The sequence below is a fragment of the Cricetulus griseus genome, chromosome 2 (assembly GCF_003668045.3).
Source record: "Cricetulus griseus strain 17A/GY chromosome 2, alternate assembly CriGri-PICRH-1.0, whole genome shotgun sequence".
NCBI lineage: Eukaryota > Metazoa > Chordata > Mammalia > Rodentia > Cricetidae > Cricetulus > Cricetulus griseus.
The window spans coordinates 372,989,229-373,015,506 of record NC_048595.1 but is presented as its reverse complement, the minus strand read 5'-3'; the positions used below and the strand labels follow the sequence as shown (position 1 = coordinate 373,015,506).

General features: G+C 53.2%; 1 protein-coding gene across 4 annotated transcripts; it reads right to left on the bottom strand.

Annotated features, from left to right (window-relative positions):
* Positions 1-10,360: 10,360 nt before the first annotated feature.
* On the bottom strand, positions 10,361-20,586 carry Rhpn1 (rhophilin Rho GTPase binding protein 1). Of its 4 annotated transcripts, none has more exons than XM_027403863.2 (15): positions 20,336-20,584; positions 16,792-16,907; positions 15,732-15,860; positions 15,534-15,609; positions 14,755-14,832; positions 14,289-14,413; positions 14,036-14,202; positions 13,658-13,851; positions 13,098-13,254; positions 12,898-13,020; positions 12,325-12,519; positions 11,733-11,785; positions 11,412-11,558; positions 11,166-11,327; positions 10,361-10,724 (listed from the first exon to the last, which is right to left on the bottom strand). In XM_027403863.2, the coding sequence occupies exons 1-15, from the start codon at positions 20,414-20,416 to the stop codon at positions 10,551-10,553; spliced, it is 1,977 nt and encodes a 658-aa protein (XP_027259664.1). In that variant the 5' UTR covers positions 20,417-20,584; the 3' UTR covers positions 10,361-10,550. The 4 variants fall into 4 exon arrangements, with proteins under 4 accessions (XP_027259664.1, XP_027259662.1, XP_027259663.1 ...); XM_027403861.2 differs by having other exon boundaries at positions 11,709-11,785; positions 20,336-20,582; XM_027403862.2 differs by having other exon boundaries at positions 11,709-11,785; positions 12,898-13,017; positions 20,336-20,580.
* Positions 20,587-26,278: the final 5,692 nt, after the last annotated feature.

Here is a 26,278-nt window from a genome sequence, read left to right as displayed (position 1 = left end):
GTCTTCTTCCAGGTGAGGATGGTAGTAGGGACTGGAAGCTTGCAAGCTACTGTCCCTGCTTCAGTATGAGGAGCCACTCCCGTCCAGGTGCTCCCCATCCTGGCTTCCTCTGTGGGAAAGCTCCCCAGCCAGAGCAGAGTGGAGGACACATGATGGATGGGCTCCAGGGGGCCTTGGCCTGCCCTAACTGGGCAGGTGGGAAGCAGCTGTCAGCACCTAATGGGCCTGTGACAAATGGGGTGGGGTTGAGGGGAAGCTATCTCTCCATTCTTGTACCCAGAAAGGCTCCAGGGGTAGGGTATTTCCAGCCCAGCACACAGAGGTCATCATATGAGTTTGGGGGAAGCACAGGACAGGCCTGTGTCCATTGCTCTGAGTTCTTGGGGGCAGCTTCAGGAGCCTCAGCATGGAGGGGGGCAATTGGGAGGGGGCTGAGGCCTGAGGTGGGCTCCCAGTGGCCCATGCCCTCCTGACTGGCCAAAGCAGCTGCTGAGCTCAGCTCTGGCTGACCCAGGGCTTTAGGGACCATTAAAAACATTCTGGGCTGCCGGCCGCCAGAGACATCAATCTATGCTGGACACAACCCCAATGCCCTCCCCTCCCCCTTGCTTCCTTCAGAGCCTCTGCTCTCCAGCCTCATTTTGGCCTCTCTTGGCTCCTGTCCTCCTAGATGAGGGCCCCTCTGCACTGCCATGCTGAGAGATACCTATCTTCAGAGCCTCAGAGACACACACTGCGGCAGGCCACCCTGGGGAAGGGGGGCATCCCACTGACAGGAGGCTCTAGAGGAGATACAGGAGGAGGAGGTGCCCAGCCAGGGAGTTGTCATCAGTGGGTCAGAGGGCCAGCATAGGAAGATGGAAAGTTGGAGGTGGCAGGGTCAATGGCTCCAGCAGCACCATGTTTAATGTCACTGACTTTGGCTGAAAATGTCTGAGAGGGAACTTTGGAGTATTTTCTAATAGGCAGTGGAGGTCCAGTTATAGGCTGTAAGGCAGGACATGGGGTAGTTTTCTGACTGTACTTCCTGGGCTTGGGTGGGGCCAGGCCGCCCAACCAAAGGCTCTTGAAGTTGAGTAGGCAGTGATGGAGGTTTCTGGGCCTAGGCAACGGCTCCCTGAATGGATTGCAGAGGAATAACAAGCCAGGGACTTCCTGGGAGGCTTCTGTGAAAGCTGTGTGTGGTTCCATAGCACACAACCATCCCAGGCCTGACTCAGGAGTCTTGTGGGTAGAGCAGGGCTAAGAGGACATGCCATTGTTATCCAGAGAGCCACTTCCAAGGGAATAAAGCCGTGCTAGGCACAGAGGACAATTCACCTGTGGGAAGGACACTTCACAGTGGCAGTGTGGGATTCAGTCACTGGGGTCCATGCTTGTGTTTGTAGGAAAACTTGGAAACTGGCCAGGCCAGCATGATCACTGGGCCACTGTTGTCACCCATCTACATGGTGTTCTGGGATCACTGGGAGGTGCTAACTAATCACAGGGATGCTGATGTGGCAGGGATCAAGGCTGAGTTAAAAGAGTCATTTGTCCTCCCTGCCCTGAGTCTGTGAATCCCAGGCCTCCTGTACACTGGGCCAAGGTTGCTGACCTGTCAGGGGCAGAGGGCAAGCTGCCACTGAGGCTGTGATGGGCATTGCCAGCCCAGAGAATTTAAAGGTTGCTCATTCACTAGTGATTGGCTGGGAGACTCTTCTGACGCGTGTGCCTTGTCTTGGTCACAGGAACGGTCTTGCTCTGGGGTAATTGATTCAGCCTCCTCTTTAAAAATATTCATAAAACTAGGTTCCAAGAATAGGCAAGTCCCAGGCCCTGGCCAAGCCAGTCATGAGATGGGGAACACAGGAGGCAACCTACAGTCTCCACAAAGCAGAAGGCACAGAATCCCAGTTCCTGCTGAGGATAGCTGCAGGACAGGTGGCAGAGAGGGGCCTGCCTTCAGGCAGGTGCAGTCAACTGCCCTGAACATTCCAGGAGGTAAGGATTGGACCTGGTTGGACCCCATATGCTGTGTGATCCTGGCAGGTCTCTGAGCCTCTCTGGGTGCTAAAACAGGAGCCCAAGTCTAGCCAAGGACCTGTGAAGTAGGTCAGCATCCCAGGTACCTCCCCTCCGTCCCTCTAACCACTTCCTTACCTTGGCCAGATGAAGTTTTGTATATAGGTCCTCCTCTGCATCAGGTGGACTGGCTACCTAACATCCTCCCTGTCCCATCTACCCACACAGTGCTACTAAAAGCCTTTTCAGGAAGCCTGGGGCTACCTACGCCTTCTTCACAAGCCTCTTCCTTCCCACTTTGGGTTATTCTGTTCTGGTGCCTGAGCACCCATTAGCAGGTGCTGGTCTTGTCCATGTGTGGCTCCTGTCACTCCCTGGTCCATCAGCATGGAGTGCTTGCCAAGGGAACCATCGGGGCCCAGTTCCTCCATGGTGAGCAAAGACTTCACTTGGGTCAAGTGAACTGGAAGATCACCAGTGTGATAAAACACAGAGGATACCCTCGAATCCATGCTGTCTTGGTATGTGTTTGTTTTGCCCCGACCATTGCTGGTAAGCAAATAGAGGCCAGATGTGGTGAAGCAGGAGGTGGACATTGACACTGGATCTGTCTCACCCAGACTCTTGGGCAGTTAGTTTCCTGCCACAGGAACCAGTCCTGCAACCTGGGAAGCCATCCTGGCCATGATACCTGACAGGCAGAGCCTTCTGAGGTCAAGTCAGTGTCCTAGGTTCTGTATGAGAATTCTGGCAGTTCTAGCTGCCTTTACCACCACCATTCACTGATGGGGGACAACACAGGAATCGTGTTGTTACCACAGAGTGTGGTGTAAGCCCCCACACAGTCTGCATAAGCCCACCCGATAGATCTGGGATCCCCGTGGAGACAGTAGAGTGGTAAGGCCTAGATGCCACCAACTAACAGTCTGGCTTCTGTGTCAGGATGGCGCCCTGGTATGGCTTCAGGGCCAGGTCAGCATTGCTTGTCCCCAAGAGGCTGAGACTAGCAGGGGTCCGGATGACCTGCTATTGATGAGGAGAGCGGGAGGGAGCAGACCCGGCCTGGGTCAGCAGATCCGCTATGCTCAGGATGTGCCTGGCTATCGATCGGATAGATACGGGCTGGATTGGCCTCTTGGGAGTTAGTCCATCCAGACACGGCCATGGGAGCAGGACTGACTCCATCAGAAGTGTGTGATGTTTCCCAGTGTTGTTAGCAGCGCTTAAGCTACTGCTCCAACAGGCCCCTACACAGAGGAGAGCTGGCCCCGAACTCCACCTCAGCAATCAGGCTGTAACTGTTTTGCTGGTTGTTTGGCGTTGGGTGCCCCAGGACACAGACACTCCCATAGAGATCATGATGATGCTAGTGGCAGAGGTGGGGGGACACCCAAAGGCATCATGAGATCCATAGGGCAGAAAGGGAAGCAGGCACACACATAGAAAGTGGGAACAGGAGCCCCCCAGTGTTCTTGTGAGTCCTGAAGACAGACATAGGGCGATGCAAGAGAAGACCCTGAAAAATAGGACAAAAGATGTACCAGAAGTGAGAAACCTAGCTGCTGGTGACCTGGACTCTGCTACTGGCCCAGGAAAACCTTCGGAATGGGCCCATGCTCATGTCATATGGGTGGGGCTACTCCTGCCCTCTGTCTGTCTGCATGACTTGCAGTTGGTATATGTGGCCACAAATCAATAGTGGGAAGCTGGTTGACTCGGTGGGGTCTGACAGCCTATGGAGTCACTCTAGATTGCAGACAGGGCCTAGGGCTACCCACACTTCCCACCCAATCTCTGCCACTAATGAATTGGGATTTAATCTACATGGCTCTGGCAGGCAGTCTGGCTCCATAGGGGACTTGGTGAGGAGTTAGCAGGTGGCTGGGTTCTCCTGTTAGGTTTTTGGGGGCAGGAGCCATGAATAAGCCTCGTGGGCAGTTGACACCACATCTCCCACACTTGGGACTCTGATGAACTGATGGAGTGAGAAAAGAAACCAGGCAAGTCATTTGACAGCCTTGGGAGATGAGTTTTCTGGAATGTAAATCTATTTTCACAATGTGATCTTGACAAGGCAGATGAACTTAAGGCCATGGGCTTCTCTTTGCCAGAGCAGAGTCAGGCAAGGGGACCCTGAGAAGCAGGACTAGGTATGGGTGGCTCCCATGGCTTCCAAGGGGCACTGAATGTCAGTTAAGTTTTCTTAGCATGGGATTTCCCCAGACATGCTGCCCTGTTCAAGGTCAGGTCCAAGGGGTACCCCTGAGGAAGCCCCTGAAGAAGGTAGCCTTCCTTCTAGGGTCCCAGGATATGGCTGCTTCAGGATGGCAGCAAGCGTCTCAAGACAATATTCCATAGAGGGGAAAAGAAGGGCTTTATTGTCAATTTAATGAAAAAATCCACCCAGTCTCTATCCATGGAACTGCCTTGTATAGGGCACAGAGTAATTTCAGATACCCAGCTCAGCCTGGCCCAGAAGGTGGCTCAAAATGGAGGTGGGAGGAGAAGCCTTCTGGGTCAAGCCTGTCTGTGGGCTTCCTTAGGCTTCTGTTGAATGGGTCCTTTTGGACTCCAACAACATGCAATATGTCCTATGTCTCTCTGGCTTCCCAGCCTCCCTGCCACCCCTAACATCTGTGGACTTCCCTAGCTTCCTTTAGCTATTTTAGCCTCATAACTTCCTCAGGCACCTTGGGCCTTTCTAGCTACCCCAGCCTTGCTGACCTCCCTAGACTATCCACCCATCATACGGCGTAGGTATGAGGAAAAAGGGGCCTCAAGACAAGACCTTTCTTAGGCCCTGGATCCCTGCTCTCCTCCTGTTAGGACAGAAAGGGACAGGAAAGCCACCTGCTTTTGTAGGCAGTTTGTCCCCAGATGAGAGTTGTCCAGTTCCTCAGGGTGCCCAGCTGCCCTGTGGTTACCTTTATGGTCATCTCCCATTAACAACTTACAGTGTTAGCCTGGTGTTGGTGGTGCACGCCTTTAATCCCAGCACTCGGGAGGCAGAGGCAGGAGGATCTCTGTGAGTTTGAGGCCAGCCTGGTCTACAGAGTGAGTTCCAGGACAACTTCCAAAGCTACGCAGAGAAACCCTGTCTTAAAAAACAAAAACAAACAAAAACCCGACAAAACACACACAAAAAACTTAGAGTGTTATTACTGCAGCTACTAGTTAGTGACCGCCAGTCTTGCCCCATCACCCACCCTGTCTGTACACAGCAACAGCAGCCTGATGGGCACCATGGACCTGGTGATGCTCCCATGACTACTCTCATAGTACCTTATCTTCATGGTCGTCTTACCATGGTCACCTCATCTCAGAATCCCCTCACACAACAGTCACTTTACTCAGTGGTCACCACTCTCATCATTACTTCACTCCGTGATCATCTCACTCAGTGGTCACTTAACCTCCATGGTAACCTCATCTGATGGTCATCTTGTCCCATGGTTACCTGACCCTCATGGTTGCTTTTCCCTCACAGATGCCACCATCTATTACTAGCAGTACGTTTTAATCTGCCTACACAGCCATTCACGAGGTCTGCACTTTTCTCCCGGTGGCCTCCCAGGCGGGTCCCGCTCATTTGGGTGTGTCAGGGAGCGGATGGCTCGTAGATAGCTCACTTCCTGGATGGGGGTCCGGGCCTGGGGCCTCCTGGGGGCCATGGAGCCAGGAGCTCTGGGCTGACAACAGGGGCAGGTGTCACTCTCAGAAGTAAACACTGTCCGTCTATAATGAATGGCAGGCCGCGGGGGAGCCACTGCGGTATTTAACAGCCGATATTGGACTATGCGGCTCAGCCTGGAACAGGCGCATTATGAAGGCTAATGGATTTTTGAGGCCAGATTGATTTTTCATTAATTTGGTAAAAATCTTTTTCCTCTCCCCTATAATTCTGTCTTAAAACGCTCCCCCTGACAGCTCGATAAGTCACTCCCGCCTTAATGCACGTCTGGCTCAACGTCTGGGGCTGCAGGGGGAGGGGAAGTCAGAGTGGCTGCCAATCACCCCTCAGGTAAATACTGCATTATGCATGGGCATGGAGCCTGGGCCACCCCAAGGTGGACACACAGAACAGCAGCCAGTCCAGGCTACCGTGGACCCTCTGAATGGGGTAAGCTTTGGCTTACAGGCCTCCAAGGGCTCCTGGGATGACAGGCAAGCTCTGAGAATCCATTGTGAGGAGAAGTGAAGTAGAGTCCCCTCCCTGAAGGATGGGACCTCAGACTTGAGAGGCCTCTTGCTCAGTGCCCCAAACCTAAGCCACAAGCCTAAAGTCCACAAGCCAGTCTGGACTCCTGCAACAGAGGGCTGCCATCTCAGTCCTAGCCATGGCTCTGTATCCAGCCCTAGTCCTCAACAGCTGGGCCTGCCTGGGCCAGGCAGAGCTACCTCCCTATCTTCCAACCTACTTTGACTTCCTCCTCTAGATGCTTCCAGACTCCTCCCGTGGTCTCTAGGCTGCCCTTCCTTCTCTGGCATGTTTCATGTGAACTTCAGGTGATGCTGGCCTTTCCCTCCAGCCAGAGAACACACCCAGCATCTACTCCATCCCCTTGGTGTCCCCTTGCACGCCAGCACCAATAGGTCCCACTAGAGCTGCCCACCACTCCTAACTCTACTGTCTTTACTGGAGTCACATCCCCATGGTTGCCTAGACCCATACCGGACACTTAAGTACCAGAAATGGTGAAGATGGTTACAGGTGAGGGTGTTTGTTGATGCCAGAGATGGGGGGGTGAGGTCAGGCTGACAGGAGTCAGGCAGAAGGAAGAGCGCTGCTTACTGGCATGCTCTCTATGGCTTGCTTGGCTTGCTTTCTTTTGCTCCCGGGACCACCTGCCCAGGGATGGCACCACCACAGTGATCTTGATGTGAGCCCTCCCACATCGTTAATCATTAATCAAGAAAATGCCCCTACAGATTGCCCACTGGCCAAACTGATGGAGGAGACAATTCCTCACTGAGGTTCCCTTTTCCCAGGTGGTTCTAATTTGTGTCAAGTTGACCAAAATCAATCAGCCCAGTGGTGAAGCTGACATCAGCGATGGTGAGAAGGTGACCTGGCAGCCAGGATCCTGGTCCCCAATGTCCCCCAGTATTGTTGCCTCACCCAGCAGAGATGTAGGTCTGTGTTCCTGGTGGAGAATCGTGGCAGGCCACTGTATGATGGCTGCTGTTTGACTATGGCTTTCTAGAGACCTATTGGTGGCTTTCTAGCCAGGCTAGTGTGATCTGGAGTGATCCAGTTCCTGTGAGGCTGGCGGCAGGTCTTCACTCTCTCTTCCCTATTCTGAGAAACTGAGGCACACACCACTAAACCTCTGTTCCTTTTACTGGCTTGGCCATCATGCCCCCTCACCTGGGCTATAGCTCTAAGTGACCCATGCCCCTGCCATGCCCTTACCTCTGTCCTACACCAGTTGCCCACTCAGAGCCAATACCCAGCCAGGCACTTCACTAAGCCCTGTACTATGGGCTCCTGACTCAGGTGCTCCACCAGGCAGGCCAAATGTCTGGCTTGCATATTCATCCCTTTCCTTGGACATCCCAATCATGTAGTCTAAGTTTACTCAGGCATGACTGGTCCAGGGACACACCTCCCTGGATTGGGAGCTCAGTGCACTGATTTCTGTCTCTTGCTCCCATGCCTGCAGCAGAACTCACAAATCCCTGGCCATTTTGGACAATGAACAAAATAAAATATTGATGGGGTGGAGGTGGGGGTGGCCTATGACCCAAAGTACACATGCAAGAGGGGCCTAGAGGGCAGATGCCCTGAAGGTTCTGGGGCTGAGGCTGAGAAAGGTAGCAGGGTCTTTCCACCTGGCCATCTCCACTTGACTATCCATCACCAAACCTCCCATCCCACACACACCCCACCCTCGTTCTCTCCCCACCCCCACTCTCTCTGCTGCGCCTCCCTCTCCCACATTAATCTCCAGGCCTCTCACTGCTGATTCAAGCAAAACAGAGTTTGCCTTTTCCCCTCTCGGCAGTTTTTTGTTGGCAAAGCAGAAAGGAATCTCAGTATACACATGCCTCAGCCTCCTGCCCAGGGAGCCGCCTGAAAATGGAGTGCCCCTTCATGGTGTGCAGGGCCGTGGGTTATAAGCATGGTAAGTGCACACGGACCACCCACTTCTATCTGCCTTATGTTCTCCCCGCTGGCCATGGACCATAGGCTGTGAAGAGACGGGTCCCCATCCTTCCCTCTCAGGCAGCACATGTGTGTGACACATGTCATGTGTCTTCCTCAGGTATTCAGGGCCCTTTCTACAAACTGTTCATGGCCTGAGGGTCCACCTACAATCACAGTAAGCATCATGTGGTGAGCCAGAAGGGGCTGCAGTTCAGAGCAGGGATGTGACTGATCAAGAGCTGCCCAAGAAAGGGGCCATGGACCCTGAAGGCTGAGAAGATGCCAGCTAGGTTGGAAGGTCCAGGGAACAGTGTGGGGCAAGGTGGTGGGAAGAAACATGCCAGGGTAAACAGACCAGAACCAGGCCTGCTCACATTCCTGGCGGGGTGTCCATCAGCTGGCCCATTAGTGTAGCTGCCATGTGTTGCTGAGATTAGGGCCAGTACCCTCCAGCATGCATGGCCTCTCTGGCTGGCTCCCACAGCACTGATCTGTGTTACATACACCTATATTTTCCTGTCTAAAAAAGTTCACACACAGGGCTAGGTAGGGCTTCCATTACCACGAACTCCTAGACCACACAGAACTTTAGACCCAGGATTTCTTCCACCATGGCTGCTGGGCCTTAGCCAGGGACCTCCATCCTGCCCACAGACTGTGCACCCTGGGAGAATGCAAGTAACACAGAACTGTGCCTGGCTCCGTCTGGGAGGAGACACCATGGCACAGGAACAGCCTTAAGAGAGACCCCTAAAGTGGTGACTTTTGAGCAGGGGACTCAGGATAGAGGGCTCAGTTAACAAGAGCCCAGGAACAAAGACATGGGCATGGTGAGGTCAGCAGAGTGTGGAGGCAGGCTGTGGCAGCCTACAGTCACTGTGCAGGTAAGGGGCAGCTCCTTCCTTCCTCATCTTGACAGACCATCTAAGGGTGTGTGTGTGTGTGTGTGTGTGTGTGTGTGTGTGTGTGTGTGTGTGTGTGTGTGTATGCGTGCTTTCGTGCATGCTTGGGGTAGGGTGGGGGTGGGGTCTCACATTCATTATCCTCCACGAGGGTTTCCCACCCTGTCATCTCTGATTATCATGTAATGGCCTCCTTGACACACAGGCTGAGGAGCCTCAGTGACCCTGGCCATTCTGTGTTGGAGATTGTCTCAAGAAGGCAGGTAAATGAGGAGGGACACACCTGGATCCTCTGTTACTTGAGAAGAGAGTGTACTTGGATCTTCTGGACTCACAAGCTTACCCTCTACATTCACCTACCTTGGACCCTGATGCTGGCATCTGCATGGGGTGATGGGCAGCAGAACCCTAGACTACGTAGCCAGACCTGGAGCATGGAATTGGGTACTCTCACCTGGGAGCCCCACAGAAGAGTTTGGAGGATGAAAGGGTGAGTTGCTGACTATGGAGCTAGCTGCCTCTCTTCGCTGGGCCTTCCTCAGATTCATGGGGGTTGGAAGAGCTGCAGCCTCCTAGGGTTGCGTGAGAGGGCAGCAGCTGCCCCCTGGTGGTCCCAGGAAACATGTTCCCTGTCTGTTTTGCCTTTTCTAGTTCTGGGGAGTGAAGCCAGGGCTTCATGCACCATGGGCAGGGCTCTACCACTAAGACACACACAGCCCTCTGTTTCCATCCTGGACCCTCCAGGGCCTTTGAGGGAGAGCATCTTCACGGCTTTGCCATACGGTTTAGGACTGCTACCTCAATGGAGCTCCCATCCTGTCCCTTTGGAGTCCAGGTCCTGAACCCACCCTTCTAAGGCACCTGCCAGGCCTGCATGGGAACAGGTGGAATTGGGCAGCAGGGTGGCCAGAAGACACGTTTCCTGGCAGAAGGTGGGACTGTGAAAGCTGGGGTACTATAAGGGGGCTGCAGATGAAATGCCTTCGCTAAGACGTTACACAGAGACTGACCAGCAACAGGAGGGAGTGTAAGGTGACCAGAAGGGCCGCTATGCATCAGACAAAATCTTGCTATTCAGGGTAGGGCCCTGAGCATACATATCCAGAACAACTGGACTTGAGGATAGAGTCACACAGCAGCAGAGTAGATGGGCCATGGCAGGGAGGGGCCCAGAGGCCTGCTGCAGACACCATCCCTGCTGTCTTCCACAGAGGGGCGGCTGTGTGAGCACCATGTCTGGAGTGTACTGGGATATATCCCTGGTGTGGGTAAAGTGGCCATGGTCCCAGCACTGGGCTCAGACTCATCTCATCTGACTGGCATTTTTAATAGACATCTCTAGCTCTAAGCAAGGCAGGGACAGCCTAACGATCCCCAGAATAGAGGACAGAATGCACTAGGCACTCCTGGCTAGTTGGAGCTGGTTATAGGGTGATGTACATAGGAAGAGGGCCTCCACAGCCACCCTGGGCACACAGGGGTACCGGGTGTCCAGCTCAGGGGCAGGTGACACAGTTGCTGTTTGTGCAGGAGTCAGGGTGGCACCCGGTCTTGCTTTGTTTGGTCTTGCGGCCCCAGCCAAGGATGGGCCAGGGGCGGGCACGTGCAGGCATCGCTGTCTCAAAACCACACTCTTTCTGGCTCCACAGCAGTGCTGCTCGTCGGGGTCCCTACGGCCAGGACAGAGATAGATGTGGTCAGCCATCATTGCCTGCCCTGTCTCTGTGACCACCCTGGGAAGAGGTTAGAGCCCTCTGGGAGTGATGGGTGTGTTAGGGACATGTTGGGGACACCTGAAGTGGCCCTGTGAAGCTGCTTGCCATCTAACCCTGAAACAGCCTTGCTGAATGGATGTGACCTCTGGAATAGAGCGGTTTAGAAGCTTCTAGTCTGGGTATAAAATCCCACTGATGTGGGCTGAGGGCTTCATTTGGAGCGGGGCAGTAACCACACTATGGAGGCACCATCACACGTGGACACTGCCCCCGGAAGCCACCTCCACTGAAGGCCACCTGCCCACCTTCTCTTTGAGGCCTTTTCAACACCCAAGAGGGAGACTAGGGCTGGGTAGGGCTGGGGGTTGGGGATCTTCTCCCAGGCCAAGGGTTCACCGTGCTACGTGGCTCAGGGCTGGGCAGCATGGACACGACCTGCAGGCTCACGCCTCCCTCGCCCACACCCCTCAGCTGTGCCACCACTTCCACGTGCTTCCACCACTTGCAAGGCCGCCCATTCACAGACACGATGTAGTCCCCTTCCTTCAGGCCAGCAGACTGTGGAGAATATGGACCAGTGAGGTGGTGGCAGCACACTTGGATAGTCTAGGATCTCAACATCTGGGGCTAGAGGACCTTTACCTCAGCCTGACCCCCAGGAACAACAGCAGCGATGAGGACAGGCGAGTCTCCCCTCAGAGTGAAACCAAAGCCACCCTCTCCTCGAGTCATGTGCACTGGGCCTACTAACCGCCACCGATTCTTGGTTGAGAATACAGATAGAGGTCCCTGGAAGGAGGCAAATGGTAGAGACCTGGCTGAGCAGCAGTCAAGGAACCCTGACCTGTCTGGCACCCCATCTTAGCCCACATACCCTGGAGCAGAAACTGGCTAGGGGCCAAGAGAAAGAGGGACAGGCAGGGGGAACGGCCTGCTCACCAGGCGATGGAAGAGGTCAGTCACCTTCATCTGGGACAGGCTGGGCATTTTCACCTCTGGTGCTTGGTGGGTCTTGGCTGACAGGGCAAGAGGGACAAGAAAACTGGAACCGAACCCTAGACCCTTGACCCTCCCAGACCCAGAGTTCCAGTGGGACTTGACTCAGTTTAGAGGAGGATGTAGCCCTCAATTGCATGTGGGACTTAAAGCCTAGCTGTCCCTACTGACAGCCAGGGCTATACTAGTTCCCTGAAGTGATGGTATATGTAGAGGCTTCTAGGAACCCACCTGCAAGCCCCAGCTGGCACCATGCCTCTGTCCCCTCTTGCCTTGCAAGAGTCAAGTGGGGAGGTGGCAGGGGATTCTGGCCTTATATCCTCCCAGGGCTCCACTCCCCAGCCCAGCCTGCCTCCCCACCCACCCAAAGATGCTTCACTAGGTAACCTAGGCTATCCTTCAACTCTATCCTCCCGACTCAGTCTCCCTATTGCTGGGCTGGGACCATAGGCAGGTGCTACCACATCTGGCTTGCTGACTGTCTCTCAGCCCCTGACTGCAGGGGCTCAGCCTGGTTTGTTGACTGACGTACTCATCCCAAAGGGCCCTGGCTGCTTACGCTGGATGTTGGGGGCCTCCACAGCCTCAAAGAAGTCATCTTCACGCTCAAGCTCTGAGTACTTGGCCAGCGAGCACCGAAGTGCCTGAGTCACCACAACCTGTAGCAGGTCCACCTTACGCAGGACTCGGCACAGAGTGTGAAGTCGCAGTGCCTCCTCCTGGCCCAGGATAGCACGCTTCAGGTGGGCCTTGGCTGTGCACAGGCATAGTACTGTCACACACACACACACACACACACACACACACACACACACACACACACACCCCACATGCAGGCATGGGTGCCCCACCAACTGGCCCTTCCAGGCTGGGTTCCAGACCCTCTGTCTCAGTATGCATCAGGAAGGGGAATGGACCTCAGGGTCAGACAATGTTGGCCAGATTAGGAAAGTTCTGCCAAGCCAAACAATAGAGCAAGGGAAAAACCTGTCCCCAGATACATACCCACCCGCCCAGCACTCCCAAGAGGCTGGCTCTCAGCAGTTTCCAACAACCCAGGGATGTCAATTGCCGAGTGACTATGGGGGCACCCTGCCACGTTTGGCCCAGGGTCCTGCCTGTGATGTCTCACCAAGTTTCCTGCGCTCTTCCGGATGCTGTGGCATCTTCTGGATGCTGGATGCTGTGGGCCCTTGGGGTTCACAGGTAGTTGAGGGCTGAAAGATGTGCCTTGAGACTTCTCCCTTGTCAGCTGCTGGGGGTCAGAGAGGCCATAAGCCTGAGCAGGGAGCCTCTGTGGGCACACACAGGCATGTGGGGTGATGCACTCACAGGAGCCTTCGCAGAGAGCCATGGCTGCGTGGTAGTGGGCCAGGGCGCAGAAGTGCTCTGACTTGACATGTGCCAGGTTGGTCCAGGAGGAGGGCAGGTAGTCTTGGACAGGTGGCTGGGCCATGGCCCGGTGCACAAGCCTATACTCAGCTGCCACCTGCCAACAGGCGTGCCAGTACAAATGGAGCCTCTACTTTCCTTCAGGCCCATGGAGCTCAAGGGGCAAGGCCAGTCAACCCCTGGAGATAGCCTAAGTTTCCTGCCTATGCACCCTAGGCTCCACCCACTCTACCCCACATTCTGGCAGTCTTTTCCTAGGCTCCAGGCTGAGCCAGACCTGGGCATCCAGGGCTTCAGTTCCTGTTCTCGGGACCTCAAGAACCAGGGCAGCCACTAGCTTTCAGGAATGACACAGAGCACTAGATGTGGGTGCCTTGTCTGTGGCTGCCCATGCTTGCTTGACTGGGCTGCAAATCAACTCTGCTCCTGTCCCACTGAGCTCTACCTTCCACTCTGAGTGGCCACAGCTTGGCTGTCTTGTTGAGGCTCCTTGGCCTTACCTGGGCAGCTTCCTGAGCCAACTGCAGTTGAGCTGGACAGTTGTCAGGTGTGTCAGAGGCTGGCAGCAAAAGGCCCTTGAAGATGCACTCCTGTGCCTGGGCAACCATGAGCTGCTCCAGCATGGATAGAGATGCAGTGCTCATGTCCAGGCTTGGTGCATGGGAGAAGTTCTCCCTCAAGAGTCTGAAGGCCCCTGAGGAGAGACAGAGTGCTCACATGGGCAGGAATCCCTCATGCTCACCAGGACTACCTCCTGAACTTCCCACTGAAGGACTTATGTGCTAAGTTCCTCACACAGGGAGGCCATGTCCACCAGTCCTATTTCCTGCCCCAGAGATGGGTACCATACCCCTCCTACTGTGGTCTATAGCCCTCACCAGCAGCCCTCTGGAAAGCCTCAGTGGCATGGATGGTGCCCTCAGTGCAGGAGCAGTCCTGCCGTGCGCCGATCTGCGTGTGGAGTGCCCCAATGTTAAACAGTACACTGCCCTTCTCGAAGGCCAGAGCCTGCTGCTGTGCCGGGACTCCGGTGAGCGAGTCATACCTGTGGCGTGGTGTCAGCATGGGTACAGTTCCCATAACAACCTGGCCTCCCATCCCAGGGCCTCCACCTCGACTGCTAGCCCCTACCAGTGGAAGAGCAGCCGTGGGCTCCTGGCAGGGCTGAAGAAACGTGCATCCAGGAAACAGAGCTGGCTATAGTAGGCTGCAAGCAGATCCAGGCCTACCTCGTCCCTACTGGGTGTTCTTGTGGCCTGCAAGAGAGAATCCAGCTGGGCCTAGTTCCAAGATCCATCACTCATGATACCACCCTAGGCATCATCTCCAAGGAACACTTGACATCCCAGGAACTTTGATGGCAGCCTGGCACAAGAGGCCAAGTGGGGCCCCGAGGAAGGGGCAGGCAGTGCCACTCCCTAGATCAACAAAGCATGGCCAAAACAGAGTCACCTGTTAGCCCCAGGTCCTTCCATGAGCATTGGCTATGCCTATCTCCCAGATTTCCTCCCCACATATGGGAACTCCATGCAAACCTTCTATGCCCCAGCTTCCTCTTCTGTCCCTGGAGCAACAAGAAGGGGAGCAGCCCACCCACCTGCCGTAGGTCCTCTAGTTCCTGGATCTCTGTCTCATAGGAGGTACCATCCTCTTCAAAGTGCTCAGAGATTAGCTCCTGATGGAAAAACAGGTATTGCCCTTGAGGCACTCCATGCCCGGCAGCCTGCTCTGGGGAGGGACAGGGCAAGGGTAGAACAGGTTGACTGTGTACTTGGGGCCAAGGAGAAGGGCTGAGGACCTGGGGGCTGGAACACTAGTGGATGCTGACATTCTGGTCCCCAAGCCCTGAGTTCTAAAGACAGAACTGGACCAGGATTCTTGTGGTGTCATTATTACATATATTCTTTCATCAGCTACCCTGGAGACTCAGACACTGAGTCATAAGGTCATATCCTTTTCCCAGTGGGTCCTACAGGAAGGGACATGGAATGTTCTGGGGTCTGAACCCTCTCCAGGTCACACAGGAGCCAGTTGTCAAAAAACAGTTATCAGATGGGTGACAACCTTGAGCCAGAGGACCCCCTATAGGGGACCCTGGAACCTGGTGGTCATACTGGGGCTCCCAGAATGATGAGGCCCCTTCATAGCCACTCTGGGACAGGACCCCAATCCAAACCCTCATCTAACCCTTAGCCCAGGTTGGGACCAGAAGACTCAGGCAGCAGGAGGGCAGTGTCAGTTCCCTGTATGGCAGCCCTCCCTCACCCCATGCCTCAGCCTCATCTGTTCAGTGGGGGGACTAGATTAGGAGGCATCCAAACCCTTCTCAGCCCACTTCATGACCATGTCCCTCAAGGTTCTCAGGCCAGCACGCACCTTCAGGGGTGTGGCCCAGTCCAACTCCTTGGTTTCCTTCAGGCCCAGTGGAATCATGGGAATAGTAACACTTTCACTAGAATCAGAAACATGATCTCTAGACCGACTACCCATATCAGCCTGGAGTCCTATCCTGAGGCTCCCACCACCCAGGTGCACCCTCCACACATATGTGACGCCCGGCCTATTGTCTCACACCCCTCTGGCTGGTCCATATCCATGCTGCTGCTCAGCTCTGCCAGCTCCTCTTTCAGCAGCTGCAAGTTGGAGTTAACAAAGCTCAGCTCCAAGGCGACCGTCTCTCGGACCCAGGTGTTGCTGGTGGCTCTGGTGGAGGCCAGAAGACACATGTCTGAGGCAGATCCAGGAACCCAGACCCACAGCAGCTCTTCTGCCCCACCCCAGCTTCAGACCTGTGCACAGGAGTGAGTGCTGCTGGGCTAGCCCCCACTGCTGGAGTCAAGGTAGCGACAGAGTTAAGTAGGGCTGGTTCAGAGGTGCCTTCCTCAATTTATTTTTAAAATTTATTTTTATTTTATGTGCATTGGTGTTTTGCCTGTGTGTATGTCTGTGTGAGGGTGTCAGGTCCTCTGGAACTGGAGTTACAGATAGTTGTGAGCTTCCACGTGGTTGCTGGGAATTGAACCCCATTCCTCTGGAAGAGCAGTCAGTACTCGTAACTACTGAGCCATTGCTACACACACACACACACACACACACACAGCCCTTCCTCCTCTAGGGTGCCTCTTCTTACAGTTCATTCTCCAAAGCCATTGTGTTCCAACACAAGTTCCCTGGATTATGGGCACAGCCAGCCCTCCCTGGGTCTGTACTGGGCCCCAACACAGGGATTAGGAGGTCTCTGATGACATGGAAGAAGAGGGTGCTGAGGTGGTATGAGCCTGGGACTCCCCTGCAGACTACACAGAGTGGTTACTGTGCTTAGAGGAAGCTTGGTTGGAGTGCTCGGCTACCTACCATACACAGCCTCTTCTGGGCAGTCTCCAAGGCTCACTAGATACTGTTGGGCCTTCTAAAGGGGCTTTTGGTCCTCTGGCCAAGCATATATGGGGAGGCCCAGAGGTGGGAATGGGCCTGGTCTGTCTGTGAGGGTCTAGACCAAATGGTGAAGTATTTAGTGTGGCTAAAGGATCCGAGTGGCAGCCATGTCATGGCCATCTGCCCAATCTGTCCCTCTTTTTGACTAATGACAAAAAGTCACTACCTGGTCCAGGGCCAGGCAGTAGCAGGTGCTCACCTATAGAGGTTTTCAGCACCCGTCCGCATCCGCAGTTCCTTGGTGATCTGCTGGTGGAGCCGAGCCCTCTGGTTCTGCAGCTGGCAGGGTTGCTCCGGCAACATGGAGTCACAGTCCTGCAGGGAGGGTGACAGTAGTGGTGCCCACAGAGCCCCCATCTGCATTGCGTCCGCCAAGCTCAGGGGATCTCAGCCTGTCCTTGGGCTGGAACCTGAGCTGGTGTCACAGGGAGGTGCTGGGCAGGCCTGGAGGGAACATGGGTGAGATCTTCCCTTCGGATGCCATGGACTCAACCTCATCCCAGACATCAAGAATTGGCCCATACATCAAGAAGCTTCCCCATAGAACCCACTCTCCTAACGCTAGGTTCTCCATGGCCCCACAGTTTGAAACATGATGTGATGGGGTTCTGGACGTAGCTTTATGAAGAGATCGCTCATTGGTTAAGTGGCCATACTGCTCTTGTTGAGAACTCAGTGCCTAGCACCCATGTCAGGGAGCTCACAACTGTCCATAATTCTACCTCTGAGGACACCTGCATTCATATGCAAATAGCTACACACAGACATACACATATAATTAAAAAATAAAATCTCTTAAAAATTGAAATGTTGTAAATCTCCATCAGGAAGCCCTTTCTGATTGTCCCTGCGGGAACCAACACTATATGCTCTGGGGACTCACTGGCTCATCTATGCAGGTGGTACAAAAGGGGTCTGGCCACCTTTCCAGAGAGCTACTACCAAATCCCAGGGTGATTTGGGGCCTGGCCTGGGCTCTGCCCACAGGATTTTTGAAGTAATGTAACCACAGGCACTAAGAACATGGTCACCAGATAGTTGGGGGCCACGAGGCTGTGCTGCTCAGGCAATGGGTATCTGGTCTGTGATATACACAACTAGGCATTGGGTTCCAGTGTCCCTTTGCCAGCCCCAGGGGATGAAAGCTCTTCTTGTGTAATGGGAGAGAGGTGGCTTGAGTTATCTGTGACATCACCTCTTTCCAGCCACAGACTTAGCAGCCATGGCCTAGAAGCTTCCTCCCAGAGACTGGCAAGGAGTGGGGATCAGTGGTGCCATATACAGCCTGAAGTCCTCTGAGCCTTGCAGCATTCTTACCCTATCTTGGTTAACCCACCAGCCTAAGACTTTGTCATAAAGATTTTGAATAAGGCTCTTGCCATGGGAAACATCCTCACTAGTGGTCACTGACTCTCTAACAGATGGGGGAGGAGGTCACAGAGATTCAAAGGCTCTAGTCCAAATGACACAGAGTGGTGTGTGTGTGTGTGTGTGTGTGTGTGTGTGTGTGTGTGTGTGTGTAAATCATGGCAGTGACGATACTGGCCATGCATTCAAAGCGTGGCTTACCATCATTCAAGAGCAGTCTCGGCACTTTGCATGGATTTAAGCAAGGATTACACCTTGGCATGAATGGAGCCAATGAAGGCCACTGGGTGGGAGGTTTTGTTTCTCTGATCCCATCCCTTTCCTCTCTGGACATGTCCAGGCCCTGTTCTGCTTAGGTCACCAACCTTACGACAGAGCCAGCGTTCCAAGACAGGCTCATGTCGCTGAAGAGCGCCCACAGAAGTGGCACCTGGGCTCACTCTGAAAGAAGGAGGCCATTAAGTCATCCTTGGGTGACCACCGAATAGTTGACTCACTCTCTGCATAGCTGGCCCAAGAGCATAGGGGCGGAGCAGGTAACAGTGCTAGACCCACACTGTACTGCCTCCTTCTCAGGACCCATCCGTATCTGTGAAGGAAGGAAACTAAGGCCATGATAGTCTCCCCTCTTCAAAACCACTAAGAAAACAGCAAGCATCTTCTTCCCGAGATCCTAGTACACGGCTTTAGAGTCCTAGGTTCTGGTGAGCGGTTGGGCAGTAGGCCTCAGCTCAATCATGGCCCTTGGCCCTATCCCCTCTCCCACCTGATGGGGAGTTGCAGCACCCAGCCAAGTGGGGCTCTCTAAGCACAAAACCCAGGCCCTGGGGCATGATCTTGGCCTTCTTAACCTTGGTTCACTCAAGGAGGCCAAGCCCACCTACTAACCTGTGTTGGCAGAAGGGCAAGATAAACAAGCCAGAGACAAATCCATAGGGCTGGATGGATTCTGGAGACTGATGGCCCACACCCCATTTTCCACACTGCCTGAGGGAAGTGCCCAGCAGGGAGGCCACAGATGCTGAGCACCATCTGTCTCCTGGTATAATCTCCCCACCCTCTGGAAACAAAATCTATCTAACCATGGATAACCTCCATCACCTTTGACACCCCAATAACAGCGACCCAAGCAGAACAGGGCCTGGCCATGTCCAGAGAGGAAAGGGATGGGATCAGAGAAACAAAACCTCCCCACCCAGTGGCCTGAACTGACCTGTCCCCCAGGATTAGCATAAGGGAGGGGTCAGTTATCCCCATTTAGGCCTGGAAATAGAAAGAAGGACTAGGGTAGCCCTAAGCCTTCCCAGGCTCCCCCTACTGAGGCAGCTCTTTGGGGGAGTACCACACTCTTTGACAGTGAGGCTGCCCTGCAAGGCATGGTCACCCTGTGAGGAAGAGTTCATGGTGCAAGCTCTCCCTCCCTCCCTCCCTCCCTCCTCCCCTCCCTCCCTCCCTCCCTTCCTCCCTTCTTTCCCTCCTTCTTTCTCTCCCCCATCCTTCCCCTTCTCTCTAGTGCCAGCTAGTCACTGTGGCATGAAGCATGCCAGGTAGGAGGGAGCCCTCAAGAAATCTGTCCAAGTCTGGGTGCCCTCCCCCTCCCCCCTCTAGGAGAGAGGCCTGACACAGACACACAAAAGCTGGATAGAACGAGCAGCAACAACGTGCAGTCTGACTCCAGGAAGGAGGGAGAGCAAAGTGTCATGGCCAAAACCTGGAAGTAGTGACAGGAGCCTCTGCTTAGCAGCCCCCTCCCCGGGGTGAGCAGGAGTACCCCAGAATCTGAACAAATACTAAGAAACTCCCCTAGGAAATACCCAGACTAGGGATGCAGAGTGAGATCAACCTAACACACCCTAGGCAAAGAACGAATGTCTCCATTCTATCCCTATTTACCCCGGATTCCTGGAAACCCAGGCACCTGCATCCCCGGAGTCAGAGATTTTGGAGGGGGTGTATGTCCTGGAGGGTGGCAAGAGGACATGAAGTCCAGAAGGTTTCATATGCTGCTACAAGCTAACATCTAATGGACACCCGCTTCCACAGCCATGCATGCAGAGGGCACTGTCAGGAAAGGAAGCTACCCAGGTGTCAGAAAAAACACCTGCTTGGTGGTGGAGGTGAGGGAGCAGGGGCTGTCACCTATCAGAACCAACTTCTCGGTTCTGGGAACCAAGGGGATCCCTAACTTCAGGGAAACCATCCAGTCCTTGGCTGCACCACTGGGATTCCCACAGGCTCCGACCTCTCCTTGGGGGCTCAGTTTCAACAGCTGGCTTTCAGGAAAGCAGGTCCGGGGAAGGAAAGGCCGCGAAGGCCGCGCCACACAGCACTGGGTAGGAGGCTGGGGACCCACACCCCTCCTCAGCCCTCCTCACCTTACGGATGCTGCTGTCGTCCTGCAGCCGGTTGCTGTCCTCGCCGGCGCCCGGGCCATCTGGTCTCTCCTCGAGGATCATCGCCGCCCGCCTGGACGCTGACCCCGAGAGGCCGCGAGCAGCAGGTCCCTCACGCTCCTGGGGAGGACCCGCTGCGCCGCCCGAACTGTCCGGTTCTGGAGGGTCAGACTGACCGGCGCGGCAGGGTGCGGGCCCACCAGCAAAACTTGGCTCCGTCCAATCAGAGGTGACAGCTGCTCCGATCGACAGCAACTACTACTAACCAGACTGAGAGAGAGGCGGGCTCCTGGTAAGGGATCTGGTATCCCCTAGCAACCAGGGCCGCTGGCCGAACACGGTACGCATGCGCCACGCTGGCCGCTGGGCGTGCGGGAAAGTTAGGAAAAGACGTGCAGAGCTGGGGGCGGCGACGGGGCGCGGTTGCGGCCCCTGCTGGAACTTCGGGACGTTATCTCGTCACCCCGGCAACGGGACCCTCCAGGACTGCTCCAAAAATGTTTACAATGGGGTTTTTAAACGGTTTGTTAGAGACAAGTGCTTGTACTGATTCTTGAACAATGCCTGCTTTCTTCCCTGCACTGCGGAGCAGAGCGCCGCTGCGGTCCCCTTGCTTCCAGAACCGCCCCCAGAACCCTGGTTATGCATTTGCTTCCCGCTTGTAGTTCCAGAACCTGCTTGCCTCCTGGACCTCCTGTTTTGAGAACTGGACTTTTTCCAGAACCTGAGCTCGTTACAGGGTTTGCCCTGAAGCCACATCTCAGATTCCGTGTGGGCTGGCTCACACTGGAAGAACTGAGAACGCATCCTAGAAGTGGCCAGCCCTTTGTCAAGCCGCTCCAAAGGTCAGCCTCCTCCACCCTGGTCACTGATTGTCCTTACTGAGTCGGCTCAATCTCCACGTCCCACCCCCGTCTCACACAGCGGACTCTGTGGTTCCCAGATTTAAATCCTCTTAGCTAAGCTCTTGGATGTCCCTGAACATCTACAGTGGGCACCCCCAGAAATACATCTCTCATAGGCCCTTGCCAGCCACTCCAAACTTCCTGGCCTTCCCAGTGGCCTTTTTGAACCCAGGGCATTCTTTTCCTGCATCTTCCTGGCGAACTCCACCTGTTTTGCAGCTCCCTCCACCACTGGGGCTCTTACCATCCTGCCTGAGTGTGGCCAGCACCTCAGACCTTCACAGTGAGCACTCGTGCTGTCATCTCCTAGCACACCTACCACCCTGTGTAGGCAACCAGGAACTCAGACTTTTTGGTGGCTTCAGAATCCTGCATGCATAGACCTACACCCAGCAAAACATGTGACTAAAGTACTGTCTTTTTTTTTTTTTTAAGATTTTAAGGTGTGTGTTGTGTGTGTGTGTGGTGTGTGTGTGTGTGTGTGTGAGAGAGAGAGAGAGAGAGAGAGAGAGAGAGAGAGAGAGAGAGAGAGAGAGAGAGAGAGAGAGTGTACAAAGCCTGCAGCGTTCACAAGTGTACTAGATCCCCTGGAACAAGAGTTACAAGCAGTTGTGAACTGCCTAATGTAGGGGCTGGAATCCTAACCTTTGGTCCAGCTCAAGAACCGAACACAATCTTAACCCCTGAACCATCTTGCCAACCCTCCCAGGCTGCCTCTTAACCATTCCTTTCTCTCTCAGCAAGATTGTTCTTTTCACAAACCCTAGGAAAGTTTGTCTCTCCCCAGCTTGCTTAGACAACTGTAGGGACACACAGTGAGTTGAGGAACACTTTCTCCTTAGGGATCCCACACAGGGGTCTTAGGGATATCCTGTAGTGGTCCCCAGATTCTACTCCCAGTGGTCCTGCAGGGCATCTTAGTTCAGAGGGCAAGGCTGTTAGGAGATGAGGGTGGCTCCCAGGTGTCGAGGGTCCTAAGAGCTCCTGGGATTTTCAAATGAGAACCCCAGACTTGGTAAAAAAAAAAAAAATCAGGTTGGAGGGACGGGGAAGTATAGCTCAGTTGGTAGAATACTTATCTAGTGTGTACAAAGCCCAGGTTGAATCCCCAGCACTGCATAGAGCCCTAGTATATAGGATCTAGAAGGAGGAGGACCAGAGAGGTTCAGAGGTTCAAGGCCATCCTCCAGTTACATGGTGAGTTTGAGATCAGCCTGGAATCTACAAGTCTGAAAAAATGAAACCAAACAAAAACAAACAACAAATAAACCAGGATGGAGAATAGAATAAAGCCATTTTCAGATAGAGAACGTAGCCTCGACATTCCCCACACCCCCATTTCCGAGGAAGGCAACAGAAGACGAAGGTCAGCATCTGAGGTGTCAAACCAGGGAAGGTGCTGACGCATTTGACAGCTGGTCTTCGTGGGGGACATTCTGTTCTCAACATTTGGTGTTTGCCTTCAGTGGTTACTCCCACTCCGGGCAGAGATGGTTGTGAGGCCCATGCCAGCACTCAGCTGGATGAAACCTCAGGCAGGAAAAACTCCAGGCAGGAGCCCTACCCAGGGTAGTTCCTGGGAGTAGGGGCAACCAGGCCAGTGGACTACAGGGTAGAATAGTGTTGTTTGGGAACTAAGGTCAGTAGAGTACTTAGTGTGTCTCAGTTGGCAGAGAACTTGGGTTGAACTCAAGAAAAGTATATGAGAGGACAAGGTAGTTGTGAATTCCAGAAAAATTTAAAAATCCAGGAGGAGATAGAAGCATCCATTGGTTATAGAAGGCTTTGCCCAGAATGTGTAAGGTCCTAGGTTGGATCTCAGTATTGAGCTGTGAGGCAGAGGTGCCACATGACAGGAGAGACAGAGGATGTGCAGGAGAGACACATGACAGGAGAGACAGAGACAGGAGCTGCAACCTCCTTAGGGAGAACTAGTAAGTGAGGCTCAAATTAGAAAATAGCTTCCCAGGGCAGGAGTGGGAGCTATGGCAGGGAGTCGCGATGTCTGTCAGTCCAGGAGGTGGGGTGCCAGGGCAGGGCGTGGGGGTATACAGGACAGTGATAGAACTTCTGTTACACACAACACAGAAGGAGGCCCAGGGTTCAGGCTCCAGCACCATGAACGTGACAGCAGAAAATACTGGAAATGGAAGCAGAAGCCAAGTGGAAAGGGCTGTGCAGTTAAACACCAAACCAGCAGCTGTAGAGTCTCAGGGGAGCATCTAATCGGGTGGTGAGCATGGCAGGGATTTGGTTCTGCTAAGCTGTTGTCTTGCAGAACTACTTGCTTCATCAAGCTGTGTGTTTATTCCAGCATTTACTGGCCTGAACTTTTTTTTTTTTTTTAAAGATGTCTAGATGTCTAGAAAAAAGCCCCCAAATAAAATGTAAACATTTGGAAATGAAGAGCTATATTTTAATAAGACTGGAATTAAAGGAAAGAAATAGCATGCTACCTACGAAGCAAATACCATACATATAAACTGTGGTGTATAACAGAAAGAAATTCTGTAACCTAAATAAGCTAACTGAATTGAAAGGAGATAGGACACACTGAGTGGCCCCTGGGGAATCTGTCACAGAATCAAGAGCTCATGGTCTGGGAAGAAGGTGGGAGGCCAAAGAGAGGGAGGCTGTGTTGATGAGCATGTGCCCCCGACTACCAGGGCATTGAGGTCAGTGGAGAGTGCTATGTCCTGTTTTATTCTAAACATCTTTGTCATAGCTGTGAATGAAGAATTCCTCGATTCCCATTTCTTTCTTTTAAGCAATTGAACTTTATATTGTGTGTCCACTCAGGCTGCCATAAAAAATAATCACTAATTGGCAGTTTATGCAACAGAAACTAATTTTCTATAAGGCTCCCAGGGCTCCTGAGAAAGGCCTCTCTGGCTTAGAGAATCCTGTAGAAGATGACCATGTTTTCTGCCCTTGACACTACCATGGCCAGGCCCACCCCAAGAGCTATGCAGTGTCCTGGGGCATCCTGAGAGTGGTAGGAAGATTGGGCCTCTAGGAAGTCCATGCTCGGCCTGCTCCTCCTCCAATCTCTTAGGGCAGGAAACAGCTCCCCCGAATCACCTTAGATGAGACAAGTCAGCTAAGCTTGATAAAGATGGCATATGGAGCCGGGCGGTGGTGGTGCACACCTTTAATCCCAGCACTCGAGAGGCAGAGGCAGGCGGATCTCTGTGAGTTTGAGACCAGCCTTGTCTACAAGAGCTAGTTCCAGGACAGCCTCCAAAGCCACAGGAAACCCTGTCTCGGAAAAAAAAAAAAAAAAAAAGATGGCATAAGAAACACAGGTGATTGTGTGTTCACACTAGGGCTCTGGGATAAGGGTAGAGATGGAAGCCTGAACACTTTGTAGCTCCTAGCGAAGGTATCAAAACTGGGAGGAAGCAAATTATATTTATTGTCAGATCACTGGACTGTTTAATCTGAAAATCCTAAGAAGTTCAACCAAAAACCAATTATAACTAATTGGAGAGCTGGGTAGGTCAGCCAGCTTTCAGCTAACGAGATCATGAACTGAACATCTGTGTCCAGCCCAGATTAACATGTTAAAGTCTATCTCCTCTCCCCATGGGATGCCATAGAGATGGGGCCTTTGGTGGGGTAATGGGGGCTAGAGGAGCAGTTCTAAGAGAGCTTTGTATACCCTTAGGGGAGGCCACACCCCAAAGGTTGAATCTGCAAATGGAAGGATCCTTCTCCAGGAACTGAGTCTGCTGATCCTTTCCAATCCAGAGGTACCTGTTTTAGCCTCCCCATCAGTGTCACTTGTTACTGAAGCCTCGCCAGACTGAGATGATGCAAAGTACAATTGCTTAAAAAAAAAAAAAGACATGGCAATAGAGGGATGCCTAATAAAAAAACATGGAATAACTGTTATTGTCTGGGAAGATACTGAATAAGAAATGCATCTATGAGTAGGTATACTTTTACTGGGTAGCTTAAAACTAGATATTAGCTGGGTAGTGGTGGCGAATACCTTTAATCCCAGCACTCAGAAGGCCAGGCAGGCAAATCTCTGAGTTTGAGGCCAGCCTGGTCTATGGAGCTAGTTCCAGGCCAGCCAGAGCTGTTACACAGAGAAACCCTGTTTTCAAAAACAAACAAACAAAAACCAAAACAAAGCAAAGCAAAAAACAACAAAAAAACCAGGCATTAATGGTTAGATATATATATGTGCCTTGAACTTATATAATAATATAAAATACCAACTCAAAGGTGGCATAAGGATTCACTTTACTTTTAATTGCGTGTGTGTGTGTGTGTGTGTGTGTGTGTGTGTGTGTGTGTGTGTGTGTGTGCACATGAGAGCCCGAGCACTTCAGTGCAGGTGCCTGTGGAGGCCAGAGTGTCCAGTCCTCTGGAACAGGAGTTACAGGTGGTTGTGGGTGGCCTGGCATAATGTTGGGAACTGAACTTGCATTCTCTGACAGAACTGCATAGACTTTTAAGTGCTGAGCCGCCTCTCCAGACTGCGCTTGAGCAGTCACAAAGAAAATGCAGTCACCATACACATAAACACTCCCACTCCAAGGGGCAGGGAGGCAGCCAGACAATGGGATGCCTTCTCAAATCCAGAATATCAAAAGAAACTCGGAAGCCTGAGGACATTCTGAGTTTATGAGGGTGGGGAAAGAAAGCAGGAGCCTGAGTCCTTATTGGACAGTGGGGAGTGAAGCTCGGAGGAGTTCCATCTTAGGAACCATGCACACTGTGCTAGTGGCCTGGTTTTTAGCAGTCAAAAGCTCTGGAGTAGACATGTTGGAGTTAAGAACAGACATAATGCAAAATAAATAAATAAAAAATTCCATGTTAGACCCCCGGAAAACTCAGGTATCTGGGGTCCCAGGCCACTACCGCAGTCACCCCAATCACCTGGCGGATTTGAGAGCTTGCTGCAAACGGCATGAGGCTTTATTGTAATTTAACGAGCTAACCCCATGTTAGCTCGGGTCTTTCACCCACCCTCCATGGTGGATGGCTAGCAAAGACTCTGAGAAGCCAC

Excerpts from the sequence above, each read along its gene's own strand:
- Rhpn1 (XM_027403861.2), bottom strand. The coding sequence starts at position 20,416 with ATGATCCTCGAGGAGAGACCAGATGGCCCGGGCGCCGGCGAGGACAGC. Across the intron at positions 15,610-15,731 it reads GATATGGACCAGCCAGAGGG|TGAAAGTGTTACTATTCCCA; the intron begins GTGTGAGACAAT and ends TTCTGATTCTAG. Across the intron at positions 13,021-13,097 it reads GGCTCTCTGCGAAGGCTCCT|CAGCTGACAAGGGAGAAGTC; the intron begins GTGAGTGCATCA and ends TCTGACCCCCAG.